The following is a 26765-nucleotide window of genomic DNA, read 5'->3' on the forward strand; positions in this document are numbered from 1 at the left end:
GTGTCAATATTCCAGAGTTATTTTGGTTCCTCGGTTCAAAAAGAGACAAAATGCTCAATAAAATAAGTCAAAAGATGAATTTGACAGATAGCATTATATTGTATGCCTCAAATGTTAGATAGATATTGCAATAATAATGCTAATGTGATTTATTTTTGCCATGATGAATGTGTTTTACAAATTGGACATTGTGACAGCCCTTACTGTAATTGGGTTAACAGCATTGGCAAACTATTATAGTGTTTCAGTCAATATAAATAAGGAACTAATTTGTGTTTCTGTTTTTTCTATGTAATGGTTACTTTATACCCAAACAAAACAGGTTGAGATGCATTAGTCAGAAATACTGTATAATGCAACGGTATCCCTTATGACACATCCTCCAAAATCAGAACAGATAAGATCTGTGCTGCCTGTTTGATCGCTGCTCTGTCTCTCAGTGAAACTATCCTCCAGTGACAAAAGCATTCAGTTCAGATTACTTCTCACCGAAGACACACCTCTCAGTAACATATCCTCTTCTTCCATTACTGCTGTCCTGGAACCTACAGGGTCACATTAGCTTGCTCCTGCCAGGAGCCCGGCTTTTTCCATTCAATCGGCAGCACTCTGTATCTGATGAGAGGAGTCTTACTGACAACCAAACATGTACCATATTCCCCATCTTGGTATAAATCATCCTTATGTGATGTATTATTTGAATAGAACTTCCATTTTATTATGCTGCAGATTTAGAAACAATGAAAATGTAAAAGCACAAGCGTGTCAAAAAATATGCAAATTAAAAAACTTTGCAGTATTTATGTAACATATATGCAGTTTCATATCCTGCAACTTGACGACACAATAATATTAATTTCACAACGTAGTTTATGAGTGGTTTGGACAATAGTTCAGAATTGTCCGCAAATGGTCTGAAAGTAGCTATTAATTTAAAGCATATGAGTTTAACCTTTTTTACATTACATTACATTACATTTAGCTGACGCTTTTATCCAAAGCGACTTACAATAAGTACATTCGACCAGGAAGATACAACCTTGAAGAAAACAGAATCATATAAGTACATCAGTTATATGATTCTGTTTTCTTCAAGGTTGTATCTTCCTGGTCGAATGTACTTATTGTAAGTCGCTTTGGATAAAAGCGTCAGCTAAATGTAANTCCTGTCATTGGCATTCTGCTCTCCGAGCTACCCCCTACCCTTTCACTGCTGCCCCCCCCCTCCCTCACAGCGTCACCCCTCTTTATTTAAGCATTCTGTAAAATCCGATAAAACTATGGTTTTGAGCAGAAGAGTTATTTTTTAACACTGGAGAATAAGTAAATACAAATGTAATTTAAAGATTAAGCGATGTATGTATAGATAAATTGAATGATTATTGAATGTCATAACATAAGATTAACAATATAATGTGTTTACACAATCAACGCCTTTTCTACATGGTTGTTCCAGAGAAACAAGTGCAATTTTGTGCACAATATTTTGCATGCAGGACATTTCATAATTATGAAATGATGAAACCCAAATCCAGCTCTTGACTTCCTCATTATAGCTAGTTTCTTCAGTCAGCCGTTCATCAGAATTAAAGTCCCTCTTCATGGACAGCTGTTGGAAGATCACCTGCTCTGCTTTCGCAGAGATTTGATTTCTCAATCCTGCAGTTCTGTCTGAATCTTTGATCTACTTAGGGGGATGGAAGGAAGTGGTGTCTTATAATATGCCCCCTCTTTCCCTCATCTGATTTTGGGACAAAGAAGGCCCCTAATTAGCCTGGATAAGAGGCAGATGGGGTAACCAGGACTGACCCTAGTGCACCACAGCCTGCCTTCCTAATTACATTTCCATCACAATAACCTCTGCATGCTGTCGGCCTCTTGCTTTCTGACCTCCACACTCTTCTGCTCTTTTCACCCTTTCTCTACTTCCTTTGTTCTGGCGACCGCTCCCTTCTGCCTCCTCCTCCCCATTTTCCTCCCCTCCCTCTGTCACGTCTGTCGCCACCTCTCTTAGCAACCCCACCCCGCCCCCCTCACACCCTTGACAAAATCTCGACTTCCTTTCTTTTTGTCTTGCACGGTTTGAAGAATACTTAAGATTATCGTAGAAAGCTCACCTTGATTGTTTTAGTCTGCAGCTTGAGACCATTCAACGTGTTGATGGCCTTATCTGCATCGTTTGGATCCACATAGTTTACGAAACCATATCCCAAACTCTGACCTGGAGACAAAGAAAGACCCCCTGAAATGTCAGTGATTTTAAGAGCCAGTCGTAAAGTAATTTTTTTCCGGATGTGGACAAAGAGTAGTACCTGTTATCTTGTCTCTGACCAGCTTGCAGGACTCGATCTCTCCAATGCTGCCAAACAAACTTTTGAACTCTTCCTGGGTCATGTTCTGAGGCAGATAGTTGACGATCAGGTTGGTTTTGCTGTCGTCTGTGGAGCCATTGGTGCTAATGACTGGACCGTTTGGCAGACTGGTTCCGCTTGGACCGTTGGACACCTGGGTTTCCATGGTGCTGATTATCTGCTGAGGAAGAGGGTGGGGTTAGATTCATAATTCACAAAGAGACAGAAAAGGAGTGTTTTTTTACATAAACTATACACACAAGACACACGCGTGCACAGACTGTCCTCTCTGTCACTGTCAGAGGGAAAGGTCAGAAATCAGCATTGCTAAAATGGAGATGGATACACGGTTTGATTCATTATCTCCCCTCCCCCACTTTTACCCCATCTTCCCCCTCTCTCGCTCCCAGCCTCTGGTCCTGCAGATGTCACAGTCCCTTTTTCCTTACTTCTCCCCTCCCCCTATCTCTTCCAGGGTCAAACACCATTACATCATTACACAGGGATGGATAATAATGATGGTGGTGTGTGAGGCTGGGGGAGTTTGACGGTGGCAGTGGTTTACGAGGTGACGGACAAAAGGAGGGTTGTGTTAAAGAGATTTAATGAAACAGGAAATAAGGAATATCACAGTTTGGTAGAAAAATAAGGTTGAATTTCACTTCTGTTCCTAAGATCTTGTTCAGATGTCTTTGTGGTCAGCTGACTTATTTGTGTAAGTAGAGTAAAGGCGTTGATTAGTGCACAGTATAGTGTTTGTGTTGCTCTGGAGTACACCGTGTTGCTTCATTTGATCCACAGCGGCTCCTCAAGCAACATCTGTGTTGCCAAAAACAAAACTTCCTGCTCCACTTTCCCTTTCCTCTCAACACCCACCTCTCTGTGTCTGGATCTTTATCTCTGGTGTAAATCTACATGGAAAATCACAGCAAACTCTGTATTTTAAACTAAGGGCAAATCATTTCAAGGTGACATGTTTGTCGTCTTGTTCCTAAGTGTGATGCTAATGTTTTAAAGCTGCAGTGATTTGATTTGAAGATTTTAAGAAATAATGAAATGTTCAGGCTTATTATCAGAAATATGTATACATCCTATTTTCTTGTGCACATTAAATGAAAGGACAAGTCTTTTTTTTTTATTTGCATCTGTGTTATTTTCATGTTCAAACATAATTTGATTAAATATTGAATTCATTGCACATGTCAACGTAAATACGCATGTTTATATTTAGGTTATCGTTGTTGGCTCACGCAAATAAAATTGGCCTCTTTAACATTACTGTGTGCATTTGAAGTACATTTTACAGTTGACTGTTACAATGTAAATGTATTAAAAGGCCTGTATCCTTTTTATTTTTTAAATAAAAGTGTGGGGTGTCTGGATATACAATTGAAATGCATAAACAGTTTGGTAGTATTCCCATTATATAAATTGTTCTGTCAGATTCTTGGTTTGATCCATTGGAGCTTGGAGATTTATGTATGTCAATAAAGTTTAATAAATCTCCTCTGACTGCAAGTAAAAAAGGGATTTCATTTTTATTTATTATCATTAATTATATTTGAAGGTTTTCCTTTATTGGATTTTTTTATATTACTTCCTGAGATAACAAACAATAAGCTTTTACTTTTATAACTATTTCTCTTTTTATGTTAACCGCAGAATGATCACAATTAATAATTGTCTGTCAGGTTGTTAATTGAATTCCCAGCTCACCATCTCTTTTGAATCCACCACCGTTTTGTGAGTACAGGCTTTGTTTACTGTGTTACCATCACATTGCTCAAATAATTCATTTGTTTCAGATCTATATGCCATTACATGTTGTCTCTCTTTTTTTCCAGCGTCTGTGGATGGGGTTTGTATAACCTGGATTTTCTCCTCGTCCCTGTAACCTGCTCTTGCTTTGAGCCTCACCTCGACTCCGGTTGCCCAGGTAACACCCCCTCAAAGACTGCATTGTTTCTAATGGCTGAATGGCTTTCTTACTTTCAGTGTGTTTGTCTCTGTGCTTGTTAGGAGCAGATATGCAGGTCAGACATGTCTTCCTCTGTGTCTAATAGTATATGGCTTTGTGGAAGCAGGGAATATCAGTAAGTCAAATAGATAATGACAAGGGGAGAAGCAGCACGGTGAGAGAGTAAAGACAGCCTAAAAATAAAACTCTTCAGACATATCTACGCACAAAGGCATTGCAACGTAGATAGCAATCTGTCACAAGATTTTGATGCACCGCTTAGATGCCTGCCGACTATCTTTTTTTATTAAGAATTATGAAACATTTAACATGTAAAAAAGGTTGAATCGAGGTGTTGTTTTTATTGTAACCTACACTGTTGTGCGATGTGATACATCTGACTAACAGGAATATGAGCAACTGAAAATGGCCTAGATATGACAAAAAGCATTTTATAGGGAGAAAAAAAACATATTAGGGCAAATTTGACTCGCCAGCTGAAATAACCCTCAACATGGCAGAACACACATCCCCAGTGAACAGTGTGACGTTATATAACTCACAGACCCACAGAGTACACGCTGAGAGTGGCTGACACAAGCAACAACTAAGATTACGATTCGCATACAGGAATAGAGAGAAACAGCCTTCTTTGAAACAAACAAAGAAATATAGAAAATCTGAGTTTTTTTTTTTCTATTTAGGCCATTGTATTTATAAAAAAGAACTAATAGTCTAGCGTTTGGTTTGCAGTAAACAATTTACAATGACAGTGACACAACAAATCATTGGGAAGCTGCAGCCTACAATTGCATTAATAATACGCCCAGTTTAGATGGACTCCCGCTTCAGACTCCAGACATTTTCGACCAGTGGAGACAATGAAAATGTCCACCCAGGAGCAGCTTGTAACCATGACATTCCAGTGTGGAATATATATGGTTTAGGATCTTTGTTGCTTCTCTCTCAAAAAATTTCTTGTTAACTTAATAAAATGGACAGAAAACTGCAATAAAAAAATATATTTTTTAGAATAGTCTTTCAAAATTCCTAAAAGAATCCATGTTGTTAGGGTAGCACTTGTGTCCCACACTGCTTTTTTTTTCTATTTTGGGGTTCTGTGAGATCTCCCTTAATATTTAATGTACTGCATCAGCATCGCCCACACATGGTCCCAGACTTGCACGCAAACAAGAGCCCTGCCTCCTCTGCCAAACACATGAACCCAGACTTGCACGCAAACAAGAGCTCTGCCTCCACTGCCAAGCACACGTACCACCTACACTGTACACTAGCATTAAATGACTAAATGTAAATGCAGCCACTGTTCTCTGTCTTCTGATATAAACCACTTTCCTCAATTCATTTCTGCTCCAAATGCAGCACAGCACTGGAGGCTATAATGCATTGAAGATTAATCGTCTCCCAGTTATAACATGAGATATGCCACATTATATTTTACAATATACGTAGAATCACATTTTAAAAGTGATATTAAGACAGAAAATGACATTGTCACCATCAAGATTTTGTTTTGGCACACAGAAAAGAGAAAGGGCGTGCTACGTTTTAGGCTTATTGTAGGTTTAAATTCATGCGATGTATTTGTGTAAAAAAAAGCACGACAATGATCTAGACAAAGTGAATCATGAATCCAAATAAACACTGAAGTAATCCACCTAGATATTTATAACCAACAATGCTGATAATGATTTCTCCTTCCTTGTCTCTAGTCCACTTTATGAGGCATTATATAAAGATTTTTTGTCTGGAAGGCATGATTTAAAACTGAAAGCTAGACTGAAGTGTAAATGAGCCCTCTAAATAACACAGATTAGAGGATTATCTCAAACAAAGGGTATTAGCCACACTCTGCAGCTTAAGGGATCATGGTGGCAGCTGTAAAACAACAGGACGACAGGAGTCACAGCCCATGTCAGCCATGCACTGAGGCTCCATCCCATTCTCCGCTCTGCAGACTAAGAAGAAAAGATTTCTAAAAGATTTCAGCTCTCTCAGTATGTGCTGCTTTGATAAGATTGGAGCAGACAACGTCAAAGGCTCAAGGAGACAAATCTGTCCTGCAAGTGCTTGTAGCATGCGGGGTGCTATCCAGCGTGCTGAAAAAGGGAGTGGCTTTCGGACGGTGTGCTGTGAGGCCAAAGAGGCCCGAGAATCAAGCAAGGACCATCGAGTCGTTTTATTTCGTTAACTTTGAAAACGTTTTCATTCGAGAAATTAAGGAATAAATTACTTGTGCGGATATTTAAATATAGCAGATGCAAAACATAATCCCTCGATTCCTCTTGTTTTTGTATTTAGCCCCCCTTTTTTAAAAGGGCAAGACTTGTAAGCTCTGCAGGCATTCATGAAGCGGAGCGCCTTTTTGCTGAATAAACGTATTGAAACGACCAAACAAAAGAGCCACCCGTTCCTCCTCTTCTGCCTCGCAGAGGCTATGGCAGCACTATGAATATTAATGTAAACAGTGGCGCTTTGTGTCGTGGCCAGGGGCTGCAGGACTCTCCGGGAACAATGACTGTTACAGTTGCCAGCCACAAGTCAAAAACGCCAGGATAGTTCAATAAAAAATGCTAAATTACAAGATATTTATTTGCTGATTTGATCGTTTTCCCTTGACAAAATGAATAGCCTTTTTTCAGTATTTTTTAAATCGAGATAACTGCCTTTACTCGGCGATTATACAGCGGATGTACACTATTATAAATAATGTCAGAGAAATCACAAGTTATTCGATTAATTTAAACCTTTTTGTTGTCATAATATTGAAAATGTATGATCAACATTTGTTACCAGAACACAACAGACTATTTTGCAGTCTCAGAGATAGATGGTTACATTCACTTCTTTCTACAGGCTTTGTATTTGTTGCTGATAATTACATGAAGTCGCTGGCAACAGGAGTCAATTCACAGCTTACATAACATAATTACATTTAACGTCTCCTATAAGTTAGACAGGGCCATGTCTTCACTGTAAAAATAATACTCCTTGAAGCCGTTTTATTGTTTTATATTGTATACAGAATATAAATGTCCTCTAACCTTTCAAATCATCAGCCATTACATATAATTCAATTTTTTTAATGCAACATCAAGTAACATTTAGACTGCTTTACAGTGATGGCCTCGGCTGCCCTTGTCCTTGAATTGTGTAAGTGCCTTGGATAGGTTATCTGACTCAACGCTTTTATTTGCTTGGCACTGCGGTACAGGCATGGAGGACTGCGGACATGTGGAGGGGAGCTACAGCTACCGTCGATTCTGTCTAGGCCTGCAGGGATTGTCCCTTGCAGGTAATGCACAACAAAGAGAACAAATAAAACTGGGATTGGAAATGTGTCAAGTGGACAGTCAGAGGCTCACAGATGATGAGTGTCGTCCACCCCCGTTTTGCATATCTTTCCAAGGAATATTCAGACCATTTCAAATTCAGTGATGTGAGACTTTAAAGTTGTTTATGGGTCCAACTCCATCTCTCACATCCTGTTCCTACTATGTGTTAAATAATTAATCTTGTGTACTATTAGTCATAGACTGAACACCCTGACATTCTACCGTGTGTGGATATACTTCCAATTAATTCAATATTATAAAAAACTATTCTACTCAATACATCGAGGGATTTTACATTTTACACTTCAGGGGGTTTTAACACCTGCTTGTGATTTTAAGGTTGGACCGAGGCTACATCTTTTTTTCCTGGCTTTTACAATTTAAATGCAAATGTGTCTTAATTACTCTGCTTGAATAAACAAATTGTGCTGTCAACCAGCATGTCAAGAGGTAAATCGGAGTGGGCCTTTTGAGGCTTCAAGGCCCTCGTTTGGTGCTTAAATCCAGCAGAGACACGCCCAATCCGGCCGTCGGCTCAGAGCAAAGCTAATTTATCACCGCTCACATCCCTTTCATCCGACACGCGCAACGCAAGCATGGCCATCTTGTACGTTTGCGATACTTGGAAGAAATGTGCTTAAAATGGAGATGTCAGTGTGCGTCCTTACTGTCACGGCCTCAGAGGTTTCCAGCCCATTTACTCGGTCGCATCGCAACGAGAACCCTGAGGAATTCGGACTTTGTCTGATTCAATGCAAACCAATGGATGCGTAATCTCCCTCCTCCCCCTCCCCCTCCCGGAGTGACTCGACCCTTTTTTCCTGTGCCTTGCTGGATGGGCCCTCAGCCTCCGAGGCATCATGTTTTGTCTCAGAAAGCCGTCTCCAGCATCCTTGTGCTGCACCAGCAAAGAAAGCAAATCCTCCCCCACCGAACCCAGCGCCTCGTCGCCTCTCTCCATCACCATCACAGTAATCTTGCGGAATTCCTAAACCTCTATACTCCGGAAACATTTTTGCAAATACCATCAAAGCTTCGACATTTAAGCACTCGTATCGGCTGTGATACATAAACGTAAAAGCTGTGCTATCTAAAATGGCAGGATAACGACTTTATCCATCGCCCATGATGACTGCAGACTGGAACGCAGCCGGCATGGCGCATCACTCAGTGTGAGATTTCTAATTGCCACTATCGATCGTTAATCTTATCATAAGAATACGGCATTGCATAAAGGACAAACACGTATTACGCTAATCTCAAAGATCCTCTATGCTTTGGCATGTGGGCATAGCCATGAAGCTCCGCTAAAAAGACATTTGTTTCCACAAGGAATATATCAATAGGCTAATAAGAAATACATCTGTGTATAGCTACATCTCACCACATTGCATTGCAGTTCAAAACACATCCAACATAAACACACAACGTAAGCATGCTGCCACAACAACTCTTTCACAAATATAAGAGAAGAGTAATACGTACAGTAACCATTCTTGACGTACAATGAAAGAATTCTAGGTCCTTCCTTCCACTGGTCTTGAAGCTGGATGCTGAGTCTTAATGTGTTCTTTGGCCTTTTTTTGTATTATATGGCCCTTCTGCCAGGAGTCCAAATGAAAAGAAAAAAAAGAAAAAAAGGAAAAAAAGACAATCTTTGCCAGGGAATCTCAGCCCACTGAGATTGTAGGTGTCCTCTATAGGATGAAAATTAGGAGAAAGGGGTTTTCTACTGGATGATGATGAGGGAGAGTGTTCTCTCCGAGTGGCGTGGGCGATGGTTCAGAAAAAAGAGAAGCAGTGATCCTCAGCAGGGTGTGTCCAGGGGAGGGTGTTCTGGTTCTGCTGTTTTTATGTGTATTTCCCTGCTCCTCTTGCACTCTCCTTCTGTGCCTCTGCTGCAATGTTCTTCTTTTATGCGTCCTCCTGGCTGGCAGAGCGCGCTGCTGATTGGCTAATTGTGCAGGGAGGGTACTACATGGCAGCCATTGCAATGCGCTCCTCTCCCATTATCCCCTTCAGGAGAGATCACCAAGAGCCCCCCCTCCCCTACCCTCCCCTCCCTCTTCCATCCCTGCCCTTCCATCTCTCCACTCCCTTTTTCTCACTGCCCTTCCTTTCTTCCTGCCCCCCTCTTCACACACACACACACACACACACACACACACACACACACACACACACACACACACACACACACACACACACACACACACACACATGCAGAGCGCAGTGAATGGGGCTCCACCTGCACTTTGAGAACAGATGGGTGCAGCAGAAGATAGCAGACTTGTCTTTCTCATTCCCCACACTTTACACTCACTTCTCCCACAGCACAGCCCCTGCCTTTCTCTCTAATTCTCCATTTACGTTTCTGTCTGAAACCATAGCAAACAACTTCACTCCTTTGGTCTTTGTCTTTGCAAATAAAAGCTATTTTGAGTGTAGATCGGCAGACTTTCTGAGTACACATTCTCGTCTGACATTCACAGAATTGTAGCAATAGGAGTAAAGACGCAAAATATGCAATAATTGGATGGGAATTGTGGCTCCAAACAAAGCATTTCATCCATGATGTGACTAATGGGTGGATGATTTCTGGACCTCTCATATGCAAGGCAGATGGCTAGCTATAGGGTCAGGTGCAGACATGAGAATAACAAATTAGATACCCCCTGAATTCATTAATGTCTATTCAGTGAAACGTTTAAAAAGGTGCAGTTGTAGTTCTGACCAGGCTACGCTGAATGATCTCTTTTCTTTACTTTTTCAACAGAACTGTAGCCAGCAGTGATTTTTGTGTTATTTTACGACATCCCAACATCCCCTTCTTGAAGAGTCCTGGACCCTCTCGGCCCACCTCCTACTGCTCCCTCCTGTGTGCTGAGTGCTCACTGAGACATGCTGTTTCGGCTCATCTATAATGCATCCCCCTGCCCCGGGACATCATGTGTGACAAATGACCTATTTCTGTGCAGACCCCCATAGGGCCTTGACCTGGGGGGGTGGGTGTGCGTGCGAGTGTGCGTAAATCAGTGTATGTTTGTTTATTTGTGTATGGGTCTATGGTTGCTGTTCATGAGAGGATGTAATGGCTTTGTATGAAATCAACATCTCCTATGCGTGTGTTTTCAATCTAAGTGGACATGCGGTGCTGATGTGAGTCCTCCTGCAACAACAATCAGTTCCTCTGCTCGCCTCTCCCTACCTGACCTTGAGGAGTCCTTTGACGTCTCTTGCTACTGTATAAGGACGGATGGTGCGAGGGAGGAAACGGTTTGCATTATTGACACCGACTACTTGCCTTTGATGGATATGTGGAGGAAGTCTAGACTCTACTCAGATGGAGATAGAACAGGACATGCAAGAAACTAACTTCCTTTTACTGTAGGTTTCTTAATGTTTCCCCCATCTTCAATCACTCTTGTGTACCCCTCTTTCTTTCTGTCATTGTCCAGCAGCTCTCTTCCAGTCACATTCTGAACATGGGTCCTGTCTGATATTTTACATAATTGCCTTACATAAGTAGCAAGCTCGTCTCAAAGCTTGGATGATATTAGTGGAGATGAATATTGCATGAGGAAAGCACTCGTTAAGCGTTAATAAGAGGATAGAGATGGAGCCCCACTGTCACTCTGTCTTAACCCCGCCCCCACCGTTCTGTCAAGCAGTGACTCAACTCAGCCTCGATGCGTTGGAGCCTTTGAGTCAGTTTGTTGAAGAGGGAGGAAGATTGTGTGTGTGTGTGTGTGTGTGTGTGTGTGTGTGTGTGTGTCAACGCATGTGTGTGTTTTTCTGCCGCTGTGTATGAACGTCTGAGAGGAGACGGAGAGATTTGGTCATTAGGTGCTTGTGTTTTTTGCCTCTTTGTTTGCTGAATAAAAGCAGCTCTTATTACACAAAGGCACCCAGGTTCGTCAACTGACTGCAGCCCCACTTACAGTTCACACTTAATGTGAATAAATGGGCTTAATTGTTGCCCCTCATTAGAGCCCCGGTTAGCAGCTCGGCAGCTGAATCCTCCCTGTGGGTAAGAGGGCATTTAAAGCGCCTATTGTACATAACTGAATCAAAGGATCAAGCATTGCTTTTGCTAAAAAGCCTTTTTTTTATTCTACTGATTATTTTCTTGTTGTTGAGGGTTCCTCCACTAGTTGTGATTAGGAGTCTTGTTGCAGTGGTCCTTTTCTCTTGGCATATCATGGAATGCTACTTGGTGCCAAAGGGATGAACTCTAAGCATTTACAAAATTAGTCCACTGGTTTTGACGTTAATTAGCCCAAGCAGAACATACTAAACACTGCTAAATATTCAGTTATCATGGAAACTATAGTAGGAACAGAAACAAAGCTATAGTGGGAACGGAAACAAAGCTATAGTAGGGACAACAAAAACGCATATTTTACATAGCATCTTCCATTAGCAGTAGTAATACTGTTCTATCTTTTCACTTATACAAGGACATCAACTATAGGGCAGTATGTGAATTACAAATGTACTTTGTGTTGAATGTCTGCATGGTGAATTTATTATGATCATTTGTAAATAGCAAAAACCCTTTATGTCTAAATTCCTTAGCCTTTTCTGTTTCTCCACTTATTCTCGTGATATTACGTTAAAAAGGGTGCCTGTTGCCATTGCCCTGCGGTAAGGTAGTGTGTGAGTTAGAATGAGAGAGAGTGACACTATGACAGTGTGTGTGGGGGATGGGCAGGATGATTCAGCCTCAGGTCTGGTTAACTCGGTGGTCTCTGCTCTCCACAAGGCCTGGCTCGTGGCGTTTCAGGGCTCAGTGGCAGCAGCAGGGAAGCAGCCATTGCTTTCAGGAAGAGATCCAATATTAAATTAGCCTCTTTAAAAAAAAAGGACATTTGTTGATTATGGCAACTGGCCTAATTCAACCCTTTATGTATTATTTGGCCATTTTCTTGTGGTCTCCCTCATGGGTTCACTCTTACACTTTCTCTGTCTCTCTCCTCCCTTCCTCTATATCTTTCTCTCCCTCTGTCTGTCTGGATGTGTTGTCTCTGGGCTATTATTAGAGTAGACAGGCTGGTGGGAGGAAGTCTCTAAAGTAGACTCTCTTGTCATCTTTTTATTTATGGAATATATTTTGCTTTCCATGTGTCTCCTTTTAATTCACAATTGACAAATCTATCCTTTGTTTGTTTGTGTTCACTCCATTGCGAGACGCGTTTCACCTTTTCAGGAAATGCTCCACATTCTTATTATCTGACTGAAGAATGAGTTGAGGTGCCGGTGTATATTAATACAATATCTGTGCCACCTTAGTCGAGTGTGTCTTTATGGTTGGGTGAAGAAGGACTAACCTCCTTTACAGGGACCATGTTTTACTGAAAACCTTTTTAAATATAAAGCCATGGTTATTAATCTTTCATTTTGTCCTGTCTGAGCTGGTATCCAGGGAGAAACCTTAAATACACAAAGCTTTTAGACATTCTCTTTGTTTGTTTTTTCCTGCTCCTTTTCCTACTGCTGCTTTAATTCTATCTGACATGAACAAAACACACAAGTGACAAGACACAAAACGAAAGCAGAGATATAAGTGTGCTTGCCTGTTAAGCACAGCTGTTTTCAGCTTCATGAGCTGTGTAAATGGCCTGACTTTTAATGAACGATGAATAATATACAACACATTTAACCCAAATGTACTCTTTGAGCTTTCATGTAAAATGTCTTCCATTTGTATTCAACAAAGAATTATACGAATATTAGATCGATAGCTTGGGCTGTATAAATGGAAAATGATAATGTTTCCTAGAGAAACTCACTGGTTTAGCACTCCACCCTCCATTTTCCTCCTCTCCTCTTTCAATCTCTTGCTTTCACTCCCTGTAGGCCATCTCTCTCCCCATCATAACCCTCCCTCGTTCAGTAATAGGAGACTTGAAATCAATAGCACATTAGTCTGGCCGGAAACTCTTGTGGAATTAAATATGAATGACTGAGATTGCAGCTACCTGCTGCTCAGAGAGACATGATGGCTCTTGGGGATATGGGTTTTAGTTTTTTGTTCCTTCCTCCAGCAAACAGTCAGTCCATGTTGTGCTGTTCTTACAGCTTACTGGATCACCGGGCTACCTCGTTCTGTCGGAGATCAGTGTGAAGCATTGTGGAGGTATTGTCATGGGATGTCATTATTTCCTCAGCGCCGAGCTGTGACCAGTCCGATTGCATGATTTGATAGAGCAAATGGGATCGTGGACGTCACAAAGCCGCGACAGCTCAGCAGGCAAGACGAATCAGCGGGCCACACCCATCCTGCAAACACAGCACTAGCAAGATCTAAATATGAAAGAGCTCTCTGGTTATTAACAGATTGCATCTCACTTTGTTTTTTCTTCAGTATTTCCCCCAAATAAAATACGTGCGGGCTGTTTCATTAAGCTTTAGGGTTCGCTGCTCTGCACATTCATTCGACAACTCTTTACATGCAAATTTCATTACTTGGTAGTCTTCCATTTTCATTAACTGGTTTACTGTGTAAAGTGGAATAATTTTCTTTAACATGCTTTTTGGCTTAAAAGCATAATTTAAGAGGTGGTTGGAGAGTGCTATGTGGTGGGAGGAAGGTAATGTGAGACAAAAAGCCAGTGCGTATGCTTCTGGTAATTGGTAGAGGCTTGGGCACCGGTAAGCGAATACACATAGATGATATAGAAGTAGATGTATTTGTGAGCTATATTTCATCCCGTCAGAGATGAAACGGTTTGTGACAGATGGAGTGATATTGTTCTCCTGTTCGGCCCGTGAGTGCGGCCCCTCCTGCTTTCCCTCCCTGACAGATGTAGGGGGAGGACCACAGAGCACTCGTCTTTCTTTCAATTGATTTGGGTGCTTGAACCCTTAGGGACTGGAGGATGGTGGTGGGATGGGGGTAGTGGTAATGGTGATCGTGATGGGGGTTTAGTCATTTCCTGCAGCACAGAACCTGTAAAAAGTATAAAGCAAGTGCTGTAAAGAACCCATAAACATACCATATGCATATATCTGCATACATTGAAAGATGAAGCATACAGTAATAGCAGCGTGCTCCGTGCACTGCACTGCACTCAGAGGAGGTGGAAGGGAACATTTCCATAAATCTTGGTTAGTGAGTGACGGCATAGCAGGCATCCATGCATGTAATGTAGGGAGAGGAGAGAGTGTGCTGTGCATATTTGTAGCTGAACCTTAAGTGTTGCTGTACACGATACTATTGATTCTTCACAGTTTGACAGCTAATAAGCATAGAAATGCAATATATCTTTGTTAAGTCTGTATCTGATTAGCACAATATATTGTTTTGTGGATGAAGAAGGGGGGGGGGAATACCAAGAGGTATGGGTTTGAATCTTGTGTAGTAATTAAGCAGATTTGAACTAAGTGATTCAGCAATGATTACCTTTAGCCCCTAGCCCCCCACTCTGACTGTAGGACGACATTATGAGACGTAACAGCTGTCCTGTAGCAGATGTGTCCTGTTGCTAACCCTCTGTCCCTGGAGGGGAAAGGTCAATTCAGGGGTGGAGGTCGAAGCACAGATTCTCTTGAAGACGCAACGTGTTGATGATTTGAGAGATATAAACAAATGAGCATCTGCCTGCCCCTTGTATCAGACACCACCACAGGACAGAGAGAATTAGCATTATTGATCACAATATTAACTTTGGTGTAATTCCTCCATCCTGTTTTAGGAGCAGCTGGAATAGGAAGATATAGAATGACTATAAAAACATATGATTTCAAATGTAAATCATACGCTTTAGGAAACCATGAGTGTTTTTTCTAAACAGCTAATGCATGTGTATTTTTTTTTTTTTTTTTGGAATTGTGTTTACTTTTTATTTAAAAGATAAAATGTGTGTTGGTGCTTTCTATTTAGGAGATAATGTTGTTAAAGTTTTTACTGCTGGCAGAGTGATGTCCTGGAAGCAGACCCCAGCAAAGAGTGGTTAATGATTTTAATAGGACTCCCTGGTGGGGCGGGATGGAGAGGGGCGGTGCCCTGGCCACGGGCGCGTGGCGGCGGAGCAGGTGGATGACGGGCAGCTGAGTAGTGGGGTCCAGGGGGAGGGGTGCCTCAATTTTGGAGGACTCTTGGGGTTGAGAGAAACCCTGAAAAAAGGCAACCCCATCTGGAACTGAGGTGGGGGCTCTGGTGTGAAAGAGATCTAGTGGGTGGTGTCTGACACTCTCTCTTTTGTTCTTCGGTAACACAGCAGTGATGGTGGTGGTGGGGGGGGCTCTCGCTGCCGTGGGGGCTGGGCACTCAAACAATAGTGCCGATCTAGGAATTGAAAGCCTTCAATGAACAGAAAGGCAAGGAAGCAGGCAGGGAAGGTGCAGACCAAAGGATAAAACATGCATGGGTTCAGCCCCCTTATAGTAGGTGGGCTTCCAACTGTACAAGGACATTGCAATGTCAAACGATCACACAACACTGTGTATGTACACTGTGTACTTAAGAGTTTATAGCAAATAATTCGAAACATATTTATTCAGTTTAGTGAAATTGGAAATGTCTGAAAAGTAAATACATATCAATTTCCTGGGGAACAATAATATTGTGTTTTTAATTTTACAAAAATAAATCTGCTGAACATTGGAGAACAATATAAAGTAAAACAAATAAAGAAATGGTAGCATTGTGATAAAAGCATGCCTGTAAAAGGGGAGAGACGTGAGCACAAGCTTCATTTATCTTCGTTAGCATTGTCTATGGACCAGACTCGTGCCGGCTGCGAGCTCTAATGCTGCTCTGACTGCTGCTGCATACATAAACATATATCCCTCAGACGCCTGTCGTTGCTCGGCTTCAGCCAAGCCCCTGTCACGCAAGGTTAATTTCTACCTCCATCTCCCCCATTTCCATTTTTCACATTCCTCGTATAGAATTCATGCCATTCATCAGCCATCTCACAGAGGACGGCCGAGTACCTGCAGCAGCTCTCCAGGGTGCTGAATAGGGCGACTGTGGGGTAGAAGGAGAGAGCAGTGGGGGAGGGCTGCTGCAGCAAGCACTGTTATATGAATTCCTCATAGTAGGCATGGGGGTATGGAGTGATTGCAGGCAGGGAGGAGGGGGATGAAGACCTGCCATCATAATAAACTGACAAGTCCTCCATTGGTGGGAAGACTCACTGACAATGTCATTCCTCATTTGCTCAAACATACAAGAAAGAGCCCGTCAAATAAACAGTTTCTGACATATTTGTTTAGCCCTCCTTAATGAATCCAGAACCCTTTACTGGCTACTTATTTTTTTGTTTTGGAAGATGTTTTTTTGCAGTCACTGTTAGGCAGCGAGCCAGTAAACAAAGCCGCAGCTATTTCTCATCTTCTCGTAGAGGTCAAATTTGAGGACTGAATCTTAAACAATCACCGATGTGGCAAGGCTTTCTTTCTTCTCTAATCGTGGTAAACAGCGCCCCCTGCTGCTGGAGTTTCAGTACAACACGTCTCTAAAGATGATGATGTAGTGCAAGCTGACCTCTAGATGCTGCTATTGTGCAGTTTTTTTCTAATGAGATTTAACTTGGCATCAACAATACATAAAGACGCCCTTGAGGGCTGAAGCTAACGGAAGAAATTTCCAATCCTGTTTGACTAAAATAGAACATTTCATGCCAGGCAGTCAAAGTCATGTTGTGAAAGTAAAGTAATCACTTCTAGAGTAGGCTATGATCTCGTGAGAGAAACGGAGGGCTTGAAACTTTTCTGTCCTGCTTCCTAAATTTAACACAGAAATGAAACCAGTGAAACCCCTAAACTGATGTGAATCAGCGACAGACAGTAGCAGGTTGCTGTAAACCGGTCAGGTGAGATTTCTGCATGAAGCCACCTGCAGCAAGCTGCATGTCAAATTAGTGGGGAAGCTAGTGAAACCGGAAGTACAGTAAAGCGTCCCGGTGATATTTACTTTGATAATTATGTATTGTGCAAACAATGCATGCTATTAGTATTGAAGGTAAAACATGATTCATTGTTTGATTGCGATGATAACTATCCTTGAACTATTATTGATCCTTAAAGAGACATTTTATAAAACGAATTTCTTTTTTACTCAACCCCATATTTAGAGGTTTTTTCTTAAACATGTAACACATAATAAATGCTTTAAAGCTAAAATGTTGTCGCATATGTGTTATCTAATCTGGGTTTAGTTTGTACTTTATTTTTAAGTTTCACCGGATATAGTGCATGTGTCCTTGCGGACTTGACACTAACGGCGGGTTTGGCTCCCAGCCGCTAGGCGGAACAGGGAGGATCCATACCCGGTCCCAGCGTGGAGGAGGAAGCCGTCCGAGAAAGTCCGCATCCCCACTCAAGACAAGACGGGACGTATTAGCCAAAGCAAAGGAGGAGAGTGATTTCAGTTGTCTTCGAAAAGCTTCTTTACATGGGGGGATAAGAAATGACATCTACCGCGAGCGAGAGGAGGGCGTTTGCTCATAAAATCAACCGGTGAGGCAGTAACAGAAGTTATTGTTTAACAGCTAACGCACAGTTGTGCCGTGAGAGTGACCTGCTGGACACATAGCCAGTTAGCTAGGATTTGAAAGGTATTAGTGACTATAAACCGGTCGGTTTAAACACCACTGTACCTACCTGAAATAAAACATCTCAATTGAAGCAGTTTGGGCTCCCATATATTATCTCTGGCACTTTGAATAGTTAAATAGCATGTTTTGTTTAAGTACCGTAGCGTAGCATTGCAGGAGCATTGTCATTAACAATGCATGAGCTAACGTTAATGCAGGATAACATTGTGAAGCAGAGGGCTTATCTAATGTCCCAGCTGTTTCATTGTGAGTTTTAAAACAAAATAATATGAACTGCTTTACACTTAGCAACATGGTACCAACTACCAAGTGACATCCATTGTGATATTTTGCTCGTATTTCGTGTGAACCCCTTGCAGCATTATTGTAACAACCTGTTTCCACATGTTGTGAACTGGTTTTCCCTTCTCTGGAAGGGTTTAGTGCTGCATGGGATGATCCTCTAGTATGTGTCACTATACTTACTAAATATTGACAAGGTTCCAGGAGAAGTCGTAAAGGCATGTCACATCTGTCAGCTGGACCTTTGAATAGCATGGGATAACAACAGTGGTAGTATTTGCAACCAAGTGCCTCCCTGCATGCTACAATAGCCCTTTTTCATGAATGAAGATCCTCCAAACTTTTTTCACCAGTGCTTGTCTGGGTTTTATATTTTTGAACCAAATCACCCTGTCGTCACAGTTCATCTAAAGAAACAGCTTTCCCTTGCAAATCCAGATAGCTTCTCCAGAAAAGAAACAGGATGACAGATTCTTATCATTGACCTGCAAGTAAATTAGTTTAGTGAAAGACTTGCTGAAATCATGTCATTACAGCGGTTCTTTACACTTTTGACCAGGCACCATCACAAGGGGGCTTTGTTTTGATTCACTTTACCTGCTGATCGTCAATAACATGTCCTGTAGAGAAATGAGCTTCCTTGGACAGTCTCCCACTGCATTCCCAAAGTCCTGTCTGCCCTCCTTAGTGCGTCCCAGTCCATTGTTTTGTGCCGGATGCAGGAAAAGGGTGGGAAGGGGTGTTCAGGCTATTGCCCTTGCAGTCGATAGCTTCCCTTTTTCCTGTCTTAAATCAGGGCTGCTCAAACTGTTTCCACATGGTTTAAGGATACAGCGAGTGATTATAAAATCATAACATTCTAAAGAGACCGATTTCAAATAATGCCACGTCAGGAAGTCTTGTTGTATCTCAGAGATTGGGCGAGAGGTCATTCATCTCTGCTTTACAGTCCATGTGTATTGATGGAATGACGGCATGAACTGTAGCTGTGTAATCATGAGAACTATGGTTTGGGAAATGTTGAAGCATTCACAGCTGTGTATATGAGAGAGGCAGACATTATGTGGTTGTAAAGGAGCAGCTGTCTCTGAGAGGATTGTACTTTTTTTATTTTTCCTGCTTTGTCTCTCTATAATCCTCCCATTTTCCGTTGGTCCATGAAGGCCACGGACAGAGCTCTGGCTCTGTGCCTGCTCCCTGGAGCCGGATCGCCACCTCTCTGTGAGATCTGCTCGAGTCGCTGTTCAGAACAGCTGCTGGCCCTCCCTCACAGTACCACAAGCTAAATAACTTGTGCTTTACAGTTTATAGAACTTTAGGACAGAATCTGAAACATAATTAGCATCATCAATTCAAAAAAGTATTTAATTCATGCAGATATCTGTACAATTAATGAATGCAGCCTAGTTTCTAATGCTGTGGCTTTATTTCTAAGGTCCCTAAGTTGAGCATGCAAACATTGGCATGATTATGACATTTCTGCATCAACTTAAATCAAATTACTTTATTTTGTATACATCCTGAACAGCACAGATCTTGCCCACTAACATAATTATTTACAGTTAATCTTCATGTCTGTACATTGTTGAGTGTTTCCCAGCTGACACTTCTCTCCTCTCTTTCTCTTGCTCAGGACGGTGGCTGCAGAAGTCAGAAAACAAGTTTCCAGAGACTATGGCTCTCCTCAGCTCTCCAAGAAACGAGGCGCACACCAACCTGTGAGTCACCCTGTGTTTAACCTGCCAGCCGATGAAAGGAGCAATTGGCAAGATTAGTAGTTGATGAGTAACTTGCTTATTCATTTTAAGTTTAGATACAAGGAATCAGAATACCTTTATTCGCCCCACAGAGGGGACATTTACAAGGAGATCAGATGATTGTGTGCACAGGATTTTGAAACATGATAGAGCTGCTTTTGCTCACTTGTGTTTTCCAACAGTCATGCAGGGGTTCTGCATGAAAGCCCACCCAAGAGAGAGTAAGGGGAAGTTATATAATAATCTTTGTTTTGGAAACACGTCTGTTGTTGCACAACATTACATGGACGACGGGTAGTTTAGAATTAATACAGCAAAAAGCAGTCGTTTCCTTGAAAATGAGGAATACTTGTTAAAAAACCCATCCTCACAGCATCCTGTCTCTTTCTACTTCTCCTTGTAAGTCCTTCTGATCTGGCTGATCAGATAATAATCTGTGATTATGGCCATGTCAATGTGAACCTAAAAGTCTAACCTTTATTGACAGTTGCCCCTGACGGAGGTGGTTGAGCCTGTGGACTTCGAAGAGTATGTGAGCAGTCACGCTCCGGGGGTGGAGCCCGGACCGCTCCGGCAGCTCATGGAGTTCCCCCAGGACGACCTGGAGCTCCTCCCGCTGGACAAAGAGTGCATTACACTGGAGCCCCCACTGCCTGAAGAGGAAGAGTGAGTCCCACTAATGGGCCAACCCAACCCTCGCACTGCATCACATCCCTTTATGGTCTTCTTTAGACTGCTCCACACACAGAGGATTAATATAACTGTTATGGAGGACAGGCATTACCAGAGATAAGAACAAAGCCTTTCTCTCTGAGACACTGAATGAACATAAATATTAAAAGCATGCTTTGCTCAATTATTAATGTGTTTTTCTCCTATGTAGCTCTCTAGATCCCAGAGTGAGAGATGCCTTGGCAGTCTACACAGATGACTGGCTCGTCATTCAAAGGAAGTAAGTGGTGCCAGCTGTAGCTGACTTATCCTTCAAGTACACGTTTCATCTACTTTTCCCAGTTCACTGTTCACATCATTGACAGTAACATTAAGACAAGGGGAACTTTTCTTCTGATTTCCTTCAGATATCAGCGCTACAGCACCACGTACAGCCCTCAGAGCTCTGAGCGGCAGAGGGAGAGGCAGCGAGGGCTGCAAAAACAGACCTTTGAGCTGGACGAGGCTGCTTCGGAGCGCCATGACGACCAGGTAGCTGGTGGAGATGTTCAAAGCACTTGTTATCGTGACGGCTGAGTGACCATTCAGTCTTTTAAGGTTCATTAGACTTATCTACTTATCTCTACAGTTTTGCCAGGAGGAAAAGCTAAGAAGGCTTTAATATGCCCCTGAACTATGATTTGGCACCTGGACCAAGAGATTTGTAGAATTGGGCCTTAGCTAGTTTTTTCTTGTTTTTTTAAATCAATTGAAATGGTCATTAGAATGTCCAAAACCCAAAAAGAAGTATGTTCTTCTAAGTTTATAAAATTCCAAAGTTTTGTCTTTAAAAATAGTTTTAAAACCCGAATATAATCCGTTTAATATTATAATAACTATAGATAAAGCCGGACGTGAAACATTATCCAAACAAATAACCAATTATCAAAAAGTCTGTTCTTATTTTCTGTTGCTTGGCTGATCCATTACTTGACTAATGGTTGCAGCTCAGGTAGAGTGAAGCCAGTCAATAAAGCTTGTGTCTCATGACGGGGAAGGCAGTATGAGTCGCATTGTGCTCAGCGAGTTGATCATATGGAGAATGAGTAATGGATCAATGGAAATACCTTGTCCATTATCCATTCCACAGTCACCACATGAGTCATACTAAAGGGGTAAAAAGGTTATCAGATCTCTAGCATATTGTTCTCCTTGCTTTTCTAAATCATCTGCTGTGAGCACTGAGGTGACATATTTGCCTGGAAGGGGGAAAGAAAAACACATGATCTCACCTCTTTGTCTCACTCTCGTGTGCTTCAGGATGATGCAAAGCGCCGTTCAGTCAGCCTCGATGAGACTCCTCGGGGAAGCTGGGCCTCCAGTATTTTCGACTTGAAGAATTCCTCCCCAGACGCGATCCTGCCGTCTGTGCTGGAGCGAGCAGCCGCCGAGGACATGGACCGCCGCAATACTGAGGCCCGCCTGCAGGGGCGCCACAGCGACCTGCTGGGCCTCTACCCGCCCCCCGATGAGGTTCGAATTACACCATCCCATATCTGCCTTTGTGCTAGTAAAAGCTATGTTATTGTCAAAAAACTGTGAATTTATAATATACAGAAGATACTTAAAGGTCACCTATTATGCAAAATCCGCTTGTTGATGTCTTTTATACATAAACATGTGTCCCCTCTTTGTAAGGAGATTCTGAAAGTTTCAGGAAAAAAGATTCTCTCACTTTTTGTCCTGATCCATTTTTATAAAAACCTGTCTGACAATGAGCTGATCAGATTTTGGCCACTTTATGATGTCATAACGATTTTTTGGGGATTTTTGTCATTAGCCAATAACCAACCAAGGTACACCCCCCCCCCACACACACACACACACACACACACACACACACACACACACACACACACCTTATCACCTGAATCTCCTCCTAGAGCACCATTGTGTTCTTTTTAACCAAATATCTCTCAGAGGGGCGTGGGGAGTGGCTCCTTATTTTCATCTAAAGTAACAGACAGAGAATCAGCACAGGGGATTATGGGATGCTGCAATGATCTGTTTGGTATTTCGAGCCAAACACTTCAGAGACATCTTTTGTATATATCTGAAACCTATAATATATTAATGAAAAACAGTTTAATAGTGGAGCTTTTAATAATTGCTCATTTATATTAAAAATGATATTCCCTTTTATTTGGAGGTCCAATCAGTGTTGATATTAAAAATGTAGACGATTGAAGCGATAAACTCCTCAGTGCGTGTTTTTATTATATTAGTGAATAATCTCAGAGAGTATTACTACAACCAGCAGGACTCGTTTGGAAATGTTGGTAGATTTAGTTTCCATTTGTTCAGCTCAGTCACATAATTGGATGCTCGCTTAAAGTGAAGGTCCATAATGCCTACAAACCCAGCAACTGTTTGTTTTTCTTCCCCCTCAATGTTCTCCTTTTCCAGCTCCATCCTTCTTCCTTTATATCTATGTACACACTTTGGCTTTCTCTGCCACTAGGTTGCCATGACATCTGTGTAAATGTCATGCCGGTGTGTGTATTGAACATGGCTCTTTGTGTGTGTGTGTGACAGGATGAAGCAGTAGAGAGATGCTCTGCCCCTGAAGTGCCTAAGGAACACTGTGGTCAGAGGATCATGGTTAAGTGCCTGTCTCTGAAGTGAGTAACATTTAGAATATATGTCTGAAATGATCATTATAATAAATCGTATAATCATTATACCCACGATGCTCTCCAACTATATTTTTTCCGATGTTCAGGTTTGAAATAGAAATTGAGCCGATATTTGGAACACTTGCCCTGTATGACGTCAAGGAAAAGAAAAAGGTATTTTCTTTTTGTTCAAGCATATCAGTTTTTATTTGATCATTATTCTACCAATTACTTTGACTCTGTAAAACCGCTTACGTAATGCTGAGCTCATGCCTACCTAATTGAATTTCCCTTGTCTCAAGAAGCTCTAAGTGGTCTTGCGGTTTAGATGACTGAATTAAAACTGAATAAAAATCCCTTGACGTGCATTTCCATTATCCTCTTTCTCCCCCTCCCTCTGCTGTTTCCTGCTTATCTCCATCGTCCCTCCAACAGATCTCTGAGAATTTCTACTTCGACCTGAACTCAGATCAGATGAAAGGAATGCTTAAACCCCACACACCTCACGTAGCCATTTCCACAATGGCCCGTTCTGCCATTTTCTCCATCACCTACCCTTCGGCCGATATCTTCTTGGTCATTAAGGTACTGAGAGAACCTAATTGTAAACAGAAGAATCTGACTTTATGTTAATGGAAAAAAAAAAGAATTGTATTACCTTGTTTGCATTTCATTTGGCATTTAAATGCTGCTTAACCCTCCTGTTATCCTTGGGGTCAATTTGACCCCATTCAATGTTTAACATGTCTAAAAAAATGGTTCACATTATTTGTTTTGCTTAGTATTTCATGACTTTTCCTAATTTAGTGAGGACTAATGGGTAAACATAAAATGAACATGAAGATCTTTTTTTAATGTCCTGAACGCACTTTGCACGCATCGGTGTTCCTTGGGGTAGGAAAAAACATATAACAATGTCAATATTTTATACATATTTGTGTTGATTGTGTAGGATGATATTGAGGTGACTATTACATGCAAAATATATCATTGTAAAAAAAAAAAAAGACCCTCTGCTTTAGTTATTGGTCCTTTTTAAAAACATCAAAAAGATCTTACTTTAACATTTTATTTCAGTCAGTGAGATTTTATGGTGATTTATATTTTTTTCGATAGTCACATAATAGGAATTCTGGATGTATAAAGGGGTCTGTGGGGGGGAAGGTTGGGGTAATGTTTTATTTAAATGGTTATTTAGGTAGTCAACCAAGATACCTAAAGCACCAGAGACATACATGTTGGTTAACATGTGGAATATGATCATTGTCTTGAGTTTTAAACTACTGGGGTCAAATTGAGCCCATGGATAAAGGGTGTAAAGTAAATCTGAGGATAACAGGAGGGTTAACTAAGGTCAAATATAAGCGTGTTATTAAAAAAATCTTGTTTATGGTGTAAAAACCGTCTTTTTGTATTTCAGCTTGAGAAAGTCCTTCAACAAGGGGACATTGGAGAATGCTGTGAACCCTACATGGTTATGAAAGAGTCTGATTCCTCCAAGGTAATGGAGCCAAAAACATATTTGTTTAGATTGTTGCAATGCTCAGGGCTGGCGGCCAGCGTGCTCATTGGACCATTTTACTGTCTAGTCAGAAACCATTACCCAATTCTGTCCGGGAAGCTGCAATATTTACCATCCATTTTGGCAGGGGTCAACTCGGTTGGCCATTGCAGTTATTTTCAGCCTAACTTTATCTTTTGATGTTTTTTGTATGATATTTTGTCTGCTCAGCACAAGGAGAAGCTGGAGAAGCTGCGTCTGCAGGCAGAGCAGTCATGTAGTCGTCTCGGCCGTTTCCGCATGCCTTTCGCCTGGACGGCCATTCACCTGCTCAACATCGTCAGCAGTGTGGGGGGTCTGGATCGCTCGGACCCTGACTCCGACTCTGGTACTTAAAACACATCCTAGGTTTTACAAAATGTTCTAGCATGCAGGTACACAGAGCATTTATTTTACAGTGACAAAGCCCTGTAGCGGTCACATTCATGCACATGCCGCTCTAACGTGATGTTGTTTCCTCCTGCCAGAGCGAAAAGGCCACGGAACATGGAATGACAGAAAGAAAAAGGGGTGCGAGCGGATGAGTGTTGGGGACGACATGTGTAACTTTGCCACTTTCCGTCCAGCAACATTGACCGTCACCAACTTCTTCAAACAGGTCAGACTCTCTCATGACTCATTTAGTTGTTCATCTTGTCACAATTATCTCGACTGTGATGTTTGATGTAATGGGGACAAATTACTCTCAAATCACTTTATTAATAAAGCTCAGTATTGTCACTTTTAACGACAACAAGGTGAGGCGCTAACAGCTACCAATAATCTATTACATGTATTTACACACCTCTTATATGTTTGACGACAGACCACTCAAGAATGGATGACTTTCAAGAAGACTCAACACTATAACATTATAACATTCAAGGCGGATCACACAGCTTTTTACTATAGGCTTTATCGTAAAATAAAGAAGTTCAGGCAATACTTTTTAAATTGTATGTTTTAACGGTTTTAACAGTGACGCGTCCTAAAACCCGGAAGTAAGTTAGCATTTTTACCACTTCCGGTTCCTTCGACAAAATCAATGCAATTTCTCCATAGGATTTTGGAAAATATCTGGAAATAAGGTCTGTGTTCGACACACATTGAAGAGACAGATCACATTTTGTTCTACGGCATTAAATACATCAGCAGTGACCCCACTGGTGATTTTTGAAGAGTTTATGTGTCTGAAAAACGATGGTTGTTAACAAGTTGCTGAATAGGACTACAGAAGTGGTCGAGGCCGTTTTACGTCATTACACCGAACACGTAAACACTCCCGCTAAGTTTGTTTGCCCTGTTCTGCTTGAAAGCAAGTACCTGCCTCCTGCAAACTGTTAAAACAAAAGCTTCAACTTGTACCATTTTGAATCTGTATTTTTGAATATGGATCTTAAGTCGGCGTGACGTTGAAGCAGCGACCCTGCTGTTGTTCCTTTATAGCATAAGGTTAGCATTTTGCTTATGGCGACTAGATTTATGATTAGAAAATTATAAAAGTAGGGTAGACATGTGGAGATTATCCGGCTGAACAAAACGTGATTTATCAAACAGGTTTGTTTTCCACAGACCTTATTTCGAGCTATCTTCCAAAATCCTATGGAGAAATCCCATTGCTTTTTTGTCGA

At 41.5% G+C, this 26765-nt stretch overlaps 2 protein-coding genes across 2 annotated transcripts; one reads left to right on the forward strand and one right to left on the reverse strand.

Annotated features, from left to right (window-relative positions):
• Positions 1-2099: 2099 nt before the first annotated feature.
• Positions 2100-9602, reverse strand: LOC104950888 (ELAV-like protein 3). Its single transcript, XM_010777485.1, has 3 exons — positions 9150-9602; positions 2313-2532; positions 2100-2221 (listed from the first exon to the last, which is right to left on the reverse strand). The coding sequence occupies exons 1-3, from the start codon at positions 9156-9158 to the stop codon at positions 2100-2102; spliced, it is 351 nt and encodes a 116-aa protein (XP_010775787.1). The 5' UTR covers positions 9159-9602.
• An 8354-nt stretch (positions 9603-17956) lies between these two features.
• On the forward strand, positions 17957-25904 carry LOC104950890 (dedicator of cytokinesis protein 6-like). The gene is made up of 13 exons (XM_010777486.1): positions 17957-18131; positions 20145-20229; positions 20756-20934; positions 21152-21220; positions 21348-21471; positions 22240-22452; positions 23515-23600; positions 23702-23768; positions 24030-24179; positions 25015-25095; positions 25327-25483; positions 25623-25753; positions 25863-25904. Exons 1-13 carry the CDS (start codon positions 18082-18084, stop codon positions 25902-25904), a joined length of 1434 nt encoding a protein of 477 aa, XP_010775788.1. The 5' UTR covers positions 17957-18081.
• The last annotated feature ends 861 nt before the right edge of the window (positions 25905-26765 follow it).

This window comes from Notothenia coriiceps, unplaced genomic scaffold (assembly GCF_000735185.1).
Source record: "Notothenia coriiceps isolate Sejong01 unplaced genomic scaffold, NC01 NC01_scaffold00018248, whole genome shotgun sequence".
Classification (NCBI taxonomy): Eukaryota; Metazoa; Chordata; class Actinopteri; order Perciformes; family Nototheniidae; genus Notothenia; species Notothenia coriiceps.

Coding starts and splice junctions, on each gene's coding strand:
- LOC104950890 (XM_010777486.1), top strand. CDS start 18,082: ATGACATCTACCGCGAGCGAGAGGAGGGCGTTTGCTCATAAAATCAAC. Junction 23,769..24,029: donor ACGTCAAGGAAAAGAAAAAG/GTATTTTCTTTT, acceptor TCCCTCCAACAG/ATCTCTGAGAATTTCTACTT. Junction 25,754..25,862: donor TCACCAACTTCTTCAAACAG/GTCAGACTCTCT, acceptor TTATTAATAAAG/CTCAGTATTGTCACTTTTAA.
- LOC104950888 (XM_010777485.1), bottom strand. Junction 2,222..2,312: donor GGTCAGAGACAAGATAACAG/GTACTACTCTTT, acceptor CTTTGTCTCCAG/GTCAGAGTTTGGGATATGGT.